The sequence below is a fragment of the Anopheles ziemanni genome, chromosome 3 (assembly GCF_943734765.1).
Source record: "Anopheles ziemanni chromosome 3, idAnoZiCoDA_A2_x.2, whole genome shotgun sequence".
NCBI lineage: Eukaryota > Metazoa > Arthropoda > Insecta > Diptera > Culicidae > Anopheles > Anopheles ziemanni.
This window is the reverse complement of record NC_080706.1, coordinates 69,709,852-69,720,118: the sequence shown is the minus strand read 5'-3', so window position 1 is coordinate 69,720,118 and position 10,267 is coordinate 69,709,852. Positions and strand designations below refer to the sequence as shown.

Genomic DNA, 10,267 nt, shown 5'->3' with positions numbered 1-10,267 from the left:
TTTCTTCCCATTTCTTTTTCCTTTGGTTGGGTTGGGTTTTTTCTTTTTGTTTTGTTGTTACGTCGAAAGTCGATGTTTTACTAGTTTCGCCACGCGCAATATATTCTACCCGCATGAAACGGTTGGCTGGAGCTGGATCAGCACAAGGAAAGGATTTCCACGGAGTGCGCGCAAAAAACAACAGAAGCTAGCTAAATAAAATAACCTTCAACGAAGAGAAAAGACGTGAGAAGGGAGGCGAAAACGGTGCGATGGTGATCGGAAAATATCGAGGAAAATAGCAGCGGCGTTGGCTTATAATGGAATGATGATACTTTTGCCGTTAAAGTGATTTTTCCCAGCTCTTGGTTGGGGTTTTCTATTCTTCGTCGTTCACTTGGCAAACACTTTTGGCAGGTCAATTTTTATTCTCCCTCCTCCCGTTTTCTTTTTGTTTCGAATTGTAACTTAAAATAACTGGCCACGTGTAACCCACAGACGCTGCTGGGGTTCCGTTTTCCCTCGTGTGCAGCAATTCCGGGTGGAAAAATAAAACCCAAGGCCCAAGAAATAATGGTTCAAATCAATGATCTGCTGATGAAAGCTTAATGGAAATCCATTTATTGTTGTGATTTTTCTCTTCCCGTTTTTTCTTTGTTCCATTTTCCGTCACCCCCTGCACATTCCAGTGGCATTTCCTTTTTTTTCCGAGCCAGACAAGAGAGGGTCCTTATTGAATCCCTTTTCATGTCGTGCTGGAGTACCCTCCCGTCCACTTTGTTTCGATGGCTGCCAAATGGCAGGCAATAAATTTGACTGATAGAAATACATCCGGGAAATGCGAAAAATGGGTAGGAGGAAATGGGGAAGGTTTGTCTGTTCCCAGAAAGGTTAAGGAAATGTAAAAGGGAAGAGATACCTTCTGGAAGTGGCAGGAGAACCCCCCAACGGAAGAGAGGGTTCAAAACAATTGACCTGTAATTACCTCGATAAAACAGACAGCACACACCTTCCCTCCGACCCTCTTCATCCTCAGGGGGAGGCCAAGCTTTCCTTCATTTCCATGAACTGCCGGTGCCGGGCCAAAAACATATTCAGAAATGGGAATATATCGAGATTGTGATATTAATTCAATCGGAGTGAATTATTCAATCTCAACCAAAGGCAATGTAGTGGCTGAATTCATGCGACCCCGGCGTTCGATGAATGCTCAATAATTAAATTTTCCAGACCCCCCTCCTGCTCCTCGTGTGGAGGGCGTCGAACCACAAGGAAATGTTGTAAGAGATTGGATAAGAGGACGATGATTCGTTGGTCCTTGTTGTGTGTTCGTATGCTTGTACAAACCGGAGGTCCGCCTGGTGCCACTTCCGGAACCGGAACCATCGCACAGTTGGTCGTCGTAGCAAAATGTCGGCTGACACGACGACGATGGAGGCGCCTGGCACTCCATTCCGAAAGTCGTGAGACACACGAGGTGTTCTGCGGAAGGAAGGGAAAATGGCTGCTGTAAATGAATAAATTATTTAATTGGAAGGAAGTTATCCTATTACAAAAGCCATCCACTGAATGGTCGCCCTTTATGCGGGGTGGTGTGTGTGTGTGTTCGGTTCGGGAAAACGGCGGCCACAAGGAGCTGCTTTAACTCAAACACAACATCCTGCGTGCGTGCGTGTGTGTTTGGTGGTGTTTTCGGTTCGATTTAACAAACCGAACAGCAGGAAGCCAATCTGTGGCGCCAATCGGAATCGTCTGCTAGCGGAGGAGCGCTCGCACCGTTCGTGGTAAGATCGTTGATGAATTCGGTAATAATTGCTAAGCTAACATGTCCTCCCCTCCCTCCCGCCCGACGTTCAATGCAATTGTGGTTTTGTAATTGCTTGCAATATTTCTAGCGCAGCTAGAACTGCTCTAGCGTCGGTCTTTGGGTTCAGTGTGGGGCGGTGTCGAGTTTGGCGAATGTAAACGGTCGGTTCATCGATATTGAATCAACTTTAATGAACGGCGATATTTCTCGCACAATTTGAATACAATTATCGCCAATCCCTCGTGAATTTGTGCCCGGCATGATCGATTGAACACATTTTGGAGGTAATGATGATTGATCCGTACAGCTGGTAACACAACAAAGGGCGTAGTTTGGTGAATTCGCAGCATATTTTTCGTAAGTGAAGAGATTAATTTATCGACAATAGGATGTACATGAAACCGTTCCACTGTGGGGAGTTTTGAAGCGTTGCACAATGTTTCTTTCATTATGGTATATCAATTAAGATACTCAGATTTTGTAAATGATTAATGTAGTATTTCCAAATTATTTTATGCATTGCTTGTATTATTTTGTGAAAAATACTTGAATTTACTTACTAAACATTTAAATTTTTCTTTGTGCTTCTCGAGTAGTGATGTGCGTACTGGGTAAGAGTGAGTGAGTTAGTAGAATGTTACACCATTAAATTGATTGATATTGATAAATACTGGAAGATTTATAACTTTTTTAAATTTGACTCTGTAACAGGAATTCGAATCCCAAATAAGTGAATGAGTTATTTCAATCCCTACTTTGGATTCGAATCGCTGTGCCGACTAGCAACTCCTTTACTCACTCATTTACTCTTTTACAATTTGAATCTCTTTTAAGAATACAAAGCAGTATGGTGGCTGTTTGCGGATTTTTCTTGTGTTGTGCCTTATACATCCTTAGGCGGGATTTATACACAATGATTTATGATTCTTTTAGAATCCGATTTTCAAACGTTGATGAATCTTTTGAAACCTTAATGCATCTTCATGAGTCTTTGATAGGTCTTTGACGAATCTTTATAATCCTTTTGTTGGTGTGGATCATGCGACCAAACAAATTGGGGCCCTCTGCCCAGTTTTGGTCTTTAGTTTTCGGTTCTTCTACGATTAATGAATCTTTGGGAATTCGGAGTTGGAAATCGATTCGGGAAAATGGGAATTATATAACTCTAGACTTTTCTCATTTTAAATCACAAAAACATAACTTAAATATTCGAACCATCGTGATGATTGTTAAGTCTGATTTAAATCTCTGAAAAAAGTTGTTATTCTCATCACTATTTTAGAGTATCTTTACAAAAATGGATAAAAACAACAAATTTCCCTAAACTGATTTTTCTAGAAAACATCTGCTTTGATTACTTACATAACATTACTTCCAGCTAACCTAAAACTGAAACTAAACGTGTCTGATACATTTAAATCTTTTCCAAACTTCAACAAACTATAAGAAGAGAGAGTTCCATCCCGAATTGCCTGCGCTGGTTGTGTTGTTTACTCCCGTGCAAAACAACCATCCTGTATTATTAATTTAACCGCATTACGAGCGGATTACTGTACGGGCATTAGCTGCGGGCTAATGTTTTACACTCTTTGCCTCTTCTTGAGCCACATGTTTTCCCCCTTCGCTCCCCGAGGGGTTGCGCTGAGTTGAGTGTGTGGTGTTATCGAGTTTTTCGTACAAATCGTAAGACCTCTTCCAGACAGGAACACTCTCTCTCAAACTCCCTACCAGGATAGTCGTGGCAAGGTAAACACCGTCACCGGTTTCCCTGGGGCAAAACCCAGGACAGACCCAGGGAAGAAAAATCCAATCCGTGTCGTAGCGTTTCCTTCTCACACATACACACACACACGGACCGGAAGTGACCGGAGGGCGATTCATATCAACACACCAGTCACTCTAATTCCTATAATCCAATAAATAGCTTATAGCACCTCTTCCGTAATCGAGTTTTCTCTAACGGTTCCACTTTGGTTGACTTTTTTTTTCTCACACTCTCTCCAGACTATGACGTTTCGAGCGGCCGTGTAAGGAAGGAAATTCGTGTCGAATGCCGATTGTGTTCCTTCGACGTAAAATCCCAACTGCACCGGGTGGGTCGAATTAGCGTTGAAGGGTGTCCCCAAACGCAAGGATTTTTTTTGTCCTGAAGCCTCCCTGCCTGAGGAGGTATCCAAGAAGCAACGAACGAACGCCACCTAACCAACGATGAGCATCAGAAGAGCACACGACGACGTTGCCCGAGCGAGTAGTAGAAAAACACTCCGAATGTTCCCATCGCCAATGTCGCTGGACATAATGCTTACCCTCACGCTGGGGATTACGGTGGCGCTGGTAACGGCGGTTATGGTCCCGCCGGTCGATGCCGCCGGGCTGGCGAACTGTCCGCTCGGGTGCCAGTGCGACGACGACACGCTGGTGGTGACGTGCGAGGAAGGCCAGCTGGACGTACTCCCGATCGTGCTGAATCCCTCCCTCCATCGGCTAGTCATTAAGAACAACAAAATCAAAACCATCGACTCTTCGATGCAGTTCTACGCCGAGCTGACGTTTCTGGATCTCAGCTACAACCATCTGTTCAACATGCCGCCGCCCACGTTCGCGTACCAGAAGAAGCTGACCGAGCTGCACCTGAACCACAACAAGGTGGGGTCGATCACGAACCGAACATTCATCGGGTTGGTGTCGCTCACCATACTGAATCTGCGCGGCAACTTCCTCGACGAGTTGCCGGAGGGTGTGTTTTCCGTCGTGCCGAAGCTGGAGGAGCTTAACCTCGGCCAGAACCGGATAGCGAAGATCGACCCGAAGGCGTTCGTGGGTCTGAGCAACCTTAAGGTGCTGTATCTTGATGATAACACCATCAGCACGGTGCCATCGCCCGCTCTGACTCCACTGAGGAGCCTCGCCGAGCTGTACATCGGGCTCAATTCGTTCACGTCCATCCCGAAGGAGGCGTTCGGTATGCTGACCGGTCTGAGTCGGCTGGACTTGAATGGAGCGGCCCTGCTCAACGTCACCCGTGACAGTTTTCACGGGCTCGAGCGACTCCGCACGCTCGACATCTCGGACAATCGATTCAGCCGCATTCCGACGGCTGAGCTGGCCCCACTCGATCGGCTCGAGGAGCTGATCATCGGCCAGAACGACTTCGACAGCGTACCGGCGGGTGCGTTCGCGGGCCTCAGCAACCTTCGCCTGCTGGACATCTCGGGATCGCTGCGACTGAACCGCATCGAAAGCGGTGCGTTCGAGGCCAACACCAATCTGGAGGAGATTGTGATCGCTTCGAACAAGGCGCTGAGCGACATACAGGAGGGTGCGCTGAGCGGGCTGCCCCATCTACGCCGCATCGTGCTGAAGGACAACGCTCTGACGACCCTCACCGATGGGATGCTGTCGTGGAACGAGCTGGTCGAGCTGGATCTCTCCGAGAATCCCATCCTGTGCGATTGCCAGATACTCTGGTTGCGCAATCTGCTCGTGAGTAAGAGCAACAGCTCCGGTACGGAGGGTGGAAGTGCGCCCGTCAACCAGATTCCCGTCGTCTGCGCGGCCCCGGATCGGTTGCGTGAGCAGGTGCTGCAGAGCCTTTCGCCCGAGCTGCTCGGCTGTTCACATCCCGACCGGCAGCAGCAGGCCATCATCTGCGTGGTGCTGGTCGGGGTGGCCGCCATCCTGACGACGCTCGCGCTCGTCATCTATAAGTGCCGCCGGCGGATCCAGGAGGTGGTGAAGGGCAGCTGGGGCAACAACGGGATCGGGCGCAAGGAGCGCGAGTACCAGAAGACGTTCTCCGAGGAGGACTACTCGGCGCGCCATCCGCACCCGTGTCCGGGTGGCGGCGGGCTAGGCATCCACCCAACGACGCTGAACAACTACCAGATCAACAACCACCACCACCACTCGCACGGCATCCGGCACATACCGGTCACGGAACTATAGCTAGAGGCTCCCCCTCCACCGCCTCGGAGGGGAGGTCCAATAGTGTGCGGTACTGGGGGTCAGCAAACCGCCACCAGCTTCCTGCAGCTCAGCCAGGATCATCTCACCATCGGCCAGCAGCAAGAGATCCAGCCGGGCATGAAGCTCTTCCCGAACTACACACCACCGATACCGCCCCACCATCTCCACAACGGCAACGGCGGTATCTCCTCCGGTAGCAGCAATCCGGCTAACCACCACTACCATCAGATAACCTACCAGACGCAAACGCTCGCCCCGTTAAGACTCAATCAAGATCACTTCCTACCGTCACAGTCGGCTGCTGGTGGTGGCAACAAGACGAACACCATCAGCGCGTCCGTTGTCGGAGTCAATCAAGCGCCCACCGGTGGTGGTGGACCACCACGGGTAGCGAAGTATCAGACGCACCACCACCACCACAACCATCATCATCCGGCGAGCCTACAACAACAACAACAGGGAGGAGGAGGAGGTCCACTGCCGTCATCCACCTCTGCACACCATCATCTTGCACACGGCGGTCACTACACCCCGCCACCGGATGCACAACTGCAGCAGCAGCAGCAACATCTTCACCATCACCATCATCGTCATCCGCATCGGGATGACATCTCGTCCGACCGCGAGGACGACGACGACACGCTGGACGTCAACGACGACGGTGAAGGCAGTGGGGAGAGCCAGAGTGAGGCCACCTCACCCCCGCAGAGTCCCATCTCCCCCACACCGCCCGAGCTGCCCATCCGCAATGGGCTGCTGGCGGCAAACTATCCCATAAGCACCCTCAACCACATCAACAACAACGGCAGCAACAGCAGTGGAGGCAGCGGAGGCAGCAGTAACACCAGCAACGGTAGCCACCACCACCATCATAATGGTGACGGTCGAGCTCGGTCTCCGGTCACCCCACCGCCACCCTCGGTTACGACGACGTCCTGCGCAACGCTGGGAGGCAGCGGTCGGAAGCAACTCGCCATACGCCACTATCACTAATTGTAAGAACGATAGGAAGGCAAAACAAGTGAACTCCGTCGGCGGAGAGCAGTCGTCCAGGCAAGGATATGGCAGATAGGTTGCGTAATTATTCTCCCCCTCTTTGCCCAGGAAAAAAAAAACTATGAAGAGACGTTTTAAAAATGTTGTGCGGTGCTGATTACGAACTGCTGGACTGCTGCTGCTTTACACGAGTCATTTCGTGGTGATGGATAAGTTCCTCTTTTAACACGGATAAGAAGTTCTTAAAGACCTTCGAAAGATAGATGAGTAACAGATTTCCCGAGGTCTAAAATCACATAACGCAGGTCGGTGAAGTATCTCGGAAGAAAAAGAATCATAATCATCTTTCCCCTCCTTAACGGAACAGTAGCTAGAATAACAATTTGAAATTATTGTTGAACCCTTCACTTCACTTGTCTAGATTTTATTTTCAAAGAATTGTGAGGTTGTTGTTTTTTTCAATAGGTTTATCCTTGGAGCTGAACGTGCTCGCGGAATATTTATTTGTGGTGGACTTAAAACCATATCGAACTAAAATGGTTTTTAAAGCACTCTTCAAAATTAAAATATCAACTGTATCTATGTTTTTAAAGGTTACGTTATGTTCATTTACACAAATCCTCTAAGAGTGATGCTTCAAGTTAAAGCTAAAACTAAAAGATTGTCAAATCGGTCGGATTTATCCTTGCTTACATTTTGACGAATTTTGATAGCGTATCTTTTTCGTTTGTTAAAAATATCGTATTGGTTTTTCTACAAAATTTCCCATTCTCGAAGCATTTCCGAAGAAGTTTTAAACTGCATTCCAATTCCTCCAGTTATTAATACCAAGAGAATTAAACAGAAATCAAATAAATGTAGACGAAACATTCAAATCAGTTGCAACAAATCAACAAACATTAGCTATGTTGAACTAAATTGATCATACATTCACACTGGAAGTGGATTGGCATATAAGGAAACATTGAAAATCAAAACTAGTACAGGAAATCTAGGATTCATTTAAGTAGCAAGATCGTTTAGGTCCTCCTTATTATTGTTCCTTATAAATATAAAGTGCGTTTTGCTGAAAGACACTCTGTTTGCAGCAACGCACCTTACTTTATTTAATTTTCATAATCTGACCAGTGGCAGGAAAATCAGTGAATTAATACTAATAATTTCATCAACAGCCTCTCGCCTGCCGTCCACCATCAAAGGACATCCCAGTGGGGATTATTTAAAAATGAATAGTTCGCAGAATCACCTTCCTTCCCTCTCTCCGTTGTTGTTGCGTTGTGTCCGGGGAATAAATTTCCCTTCGAAGAAGCGTTGGCCCGCGTTCTCGTTTGTTCTCGAAATTGGAAATTCGCGCGTGCCTTCGAGCACAACACAGGCAGGCAATGTGCTGCAGGAAACGAGAGCAGCAGCGGCAACACCGTGACTCGTTAGAGTCGTCAGGCTCGTCGACATCCTCGATGCCGCGTCGTTACCGGCGGCATTGTTGTTCACTGGCCGGGTTTTCCCGGCTGAAGCCCGCAGGAAACCGTGATCGCGGTCCGGTCCGGCAACCGCGGGCTGGAATGTTGTTTAATTAAATTAATGGCCGGAATAATGTCGGTGACATCCGGTCTCAACGACCGGGTGGTGGTGGCTGGGCGGGCGGGACACACGGCACCACCGGAAAGGTTATGACGGGAAGTGTTTATTGATTTAGTTGATGAACAACTTTGCCCCGCCCCTCTTGGATGTCCCCTCACCACCCAGCGGATTTGCCCCTCCACTTCCGGCTGAGATTTGCCTCATCGGTCTAATTCGCGGCCGCGCTCTCGCAATTGTTCGCCAGGGTTGCAAAGAACCGCTCTTGAACATCCCTTCCCTCGGCAAGTGCACTTTCTTCGGGGAAACAATCGCCAACCAAACAATGGCTTAGGAAAGGAGCCTTTTTGATCCCTTAATGGAGTGTAAGATAAAAGACACAACAACAAGCACCACCGGGGAAAAAAAGAGAGGAGTCCCGGGAAAAGGACATACTTTGTCTATAACTCACCCACTCATTAGTCCGCTCGGATGGCAAACGACGACAAAACGACGATTGCAAACAAAAGGAAAAATCAAAGCTTGACATTTATTGATGCAAAACCGTTTATTCTTCGCCAAAGCAAACATCCTGTGGTTTCCCGGGAGGACATAATTGTAATTAAACAACCCACCGTTTGCCGTCGGAGTTTCCTTGTGTGGTTTCATTTCTTTCACGATGTACAGGGTTTTCCGGGTGAAGCTAGTGCTTTTTACACCTGGTTTTGGTCTTTATTTAACATTACTTTGGTGGTGTCAATGTTCAATTCGTCTTTGCATTTCTCCTTTTCTAATTTGTATACTTTTAATTTGATTTTGATACATTTTGTAATTTTTTAAATTTGTTAGTCAACGGTTTTGCTTTTCTTCGGATTATAACATTTTTGTTTGTCTTCGGATTATAACAACTTCTTTCACTTTTGAACTTCCTACTTTCTACTTACTTAAATGAGTCTGCAGACTACATTTATCTGAAACCTTTTCGTTCAGTATAGCTTAATGTCGTCATGGATTTCAGAAAATATGTTTTACCCTGAAAATTTGGTCCCAATGCTTGGTTTAAAATGTATGATAAGAAGTCTGAATGGAAATCAAAGAAATCAACACTCGTTTTACGTTGTAATAAAATATTTTTCAAAAAAGCCCAGATAGATTTCCACGTGCGCTGATAAAAGCCACTCCAGACTAGAAATTACAAAATAAATATAGTTCAGCTTTTAACAAAATTAAAAAAAAGGAACACAAGCTCGATGCAATTGGGAATATGCAGGTGATTAATGGCAAGCTCAAGTTGTTTAATTTACTTTCAAAACACTGTACTAAGTGTTGTTTTTTTCTTCCTTATCATCGATCTGGAAGTAATATATTGAAAACTTTGATATGCTAATAAGGGTCGTCTTCAAAGAGTCTTATATTTGACTTTCTGTTTGAACTTCGCTTCGGCCTAATGTTTCCTGTTTGCGAAGAGGTTGGACTTTCCAGGGGTTTTGATTTACACTTGAATTGATTTTTAGAAATTCCATTTAAATAAATGGTTCTGGTCACCACATGGAGTAGTTCAAACAGTGTGTTCAAACATCTGTAAATGATGAACATTAGTGTTAGAAAAAAATGTTCCACACGATCACCCAAACACCCACCGAAGACCGATTCGATGCGGCGTGACGACGCTTGCCATCAGCGTTTCATATCTTCTGACCTCTTTCCTCTCTCCGGTCCCTTTTCCGATCGATTGATTGCATTATGGCGAAACCTTTCGCTCCCCGCAGCATTACTCAGCTTTCTCGCCCAGCTCATTATTGACGCGCGAGCCCCGAAGGAAAGGAAAGTAGGGCTCACGTTTTGACCCTGGCCGGTAGCGCAGATCCCTCTCCCGGTCGTCGGAGGTCGGTCACACCCCCCTTTCCACCGTTGTGGGGGTCGTGTCGCACAGCAATTAACCGTGGCCTCTTCGTCTCTTTA

The 10,267-nt window shown here is 46.9% G+C and overlaps 2 protein-coding genes across 2 annotated transcripts; both read left to right on the top strand.

The window, feature by feature from the left end:
• The first annotated feature begins 4,084 nt into the window (after nt 1-4,084).
• Nucleotides 4,085-5,731, top strand: LOC131287125 (leucine-rich repeats and immunoglobulin-like domains protein 1). Its single transcript, XM_058316144.1, has one exon. It carries the CDS (start codon nt 4,085-4,087, stop codon nt 5,729-5,731), a length of 1,647 nt encoding a protein of 548 aa, XP_058172127.1.
• Nucleotides 5,732-5,743: 12 nt separating this feature from the next.
• LOC131285374 (uncharacterized) lies at nt 5,744-6,745 on the top strand (the record flags this gene model as incomplete). Its single annotated transcript, XM_058314226.1, has 2 exons — nt 5,744-6,139; nt 6,380-6,745. Coding segments are annotated over 2 exons (762 nt in total), but the record flags the coding sequence as incomplete, so codon positions are not given.
• Between the last annotated feature and the right edge of the window lie 3,522 nt (nt 6,746-10,267).

What these genes read in the sequence shown, in the direction of transcription:
- LOC131287125 (XM_058316144.1), top strand. Translation starts at nt 4,085, where the DNA reads ATGCTTACCCTCACGCTGGGGATTACGGTGGCGCTGGTAACGGCGGTT.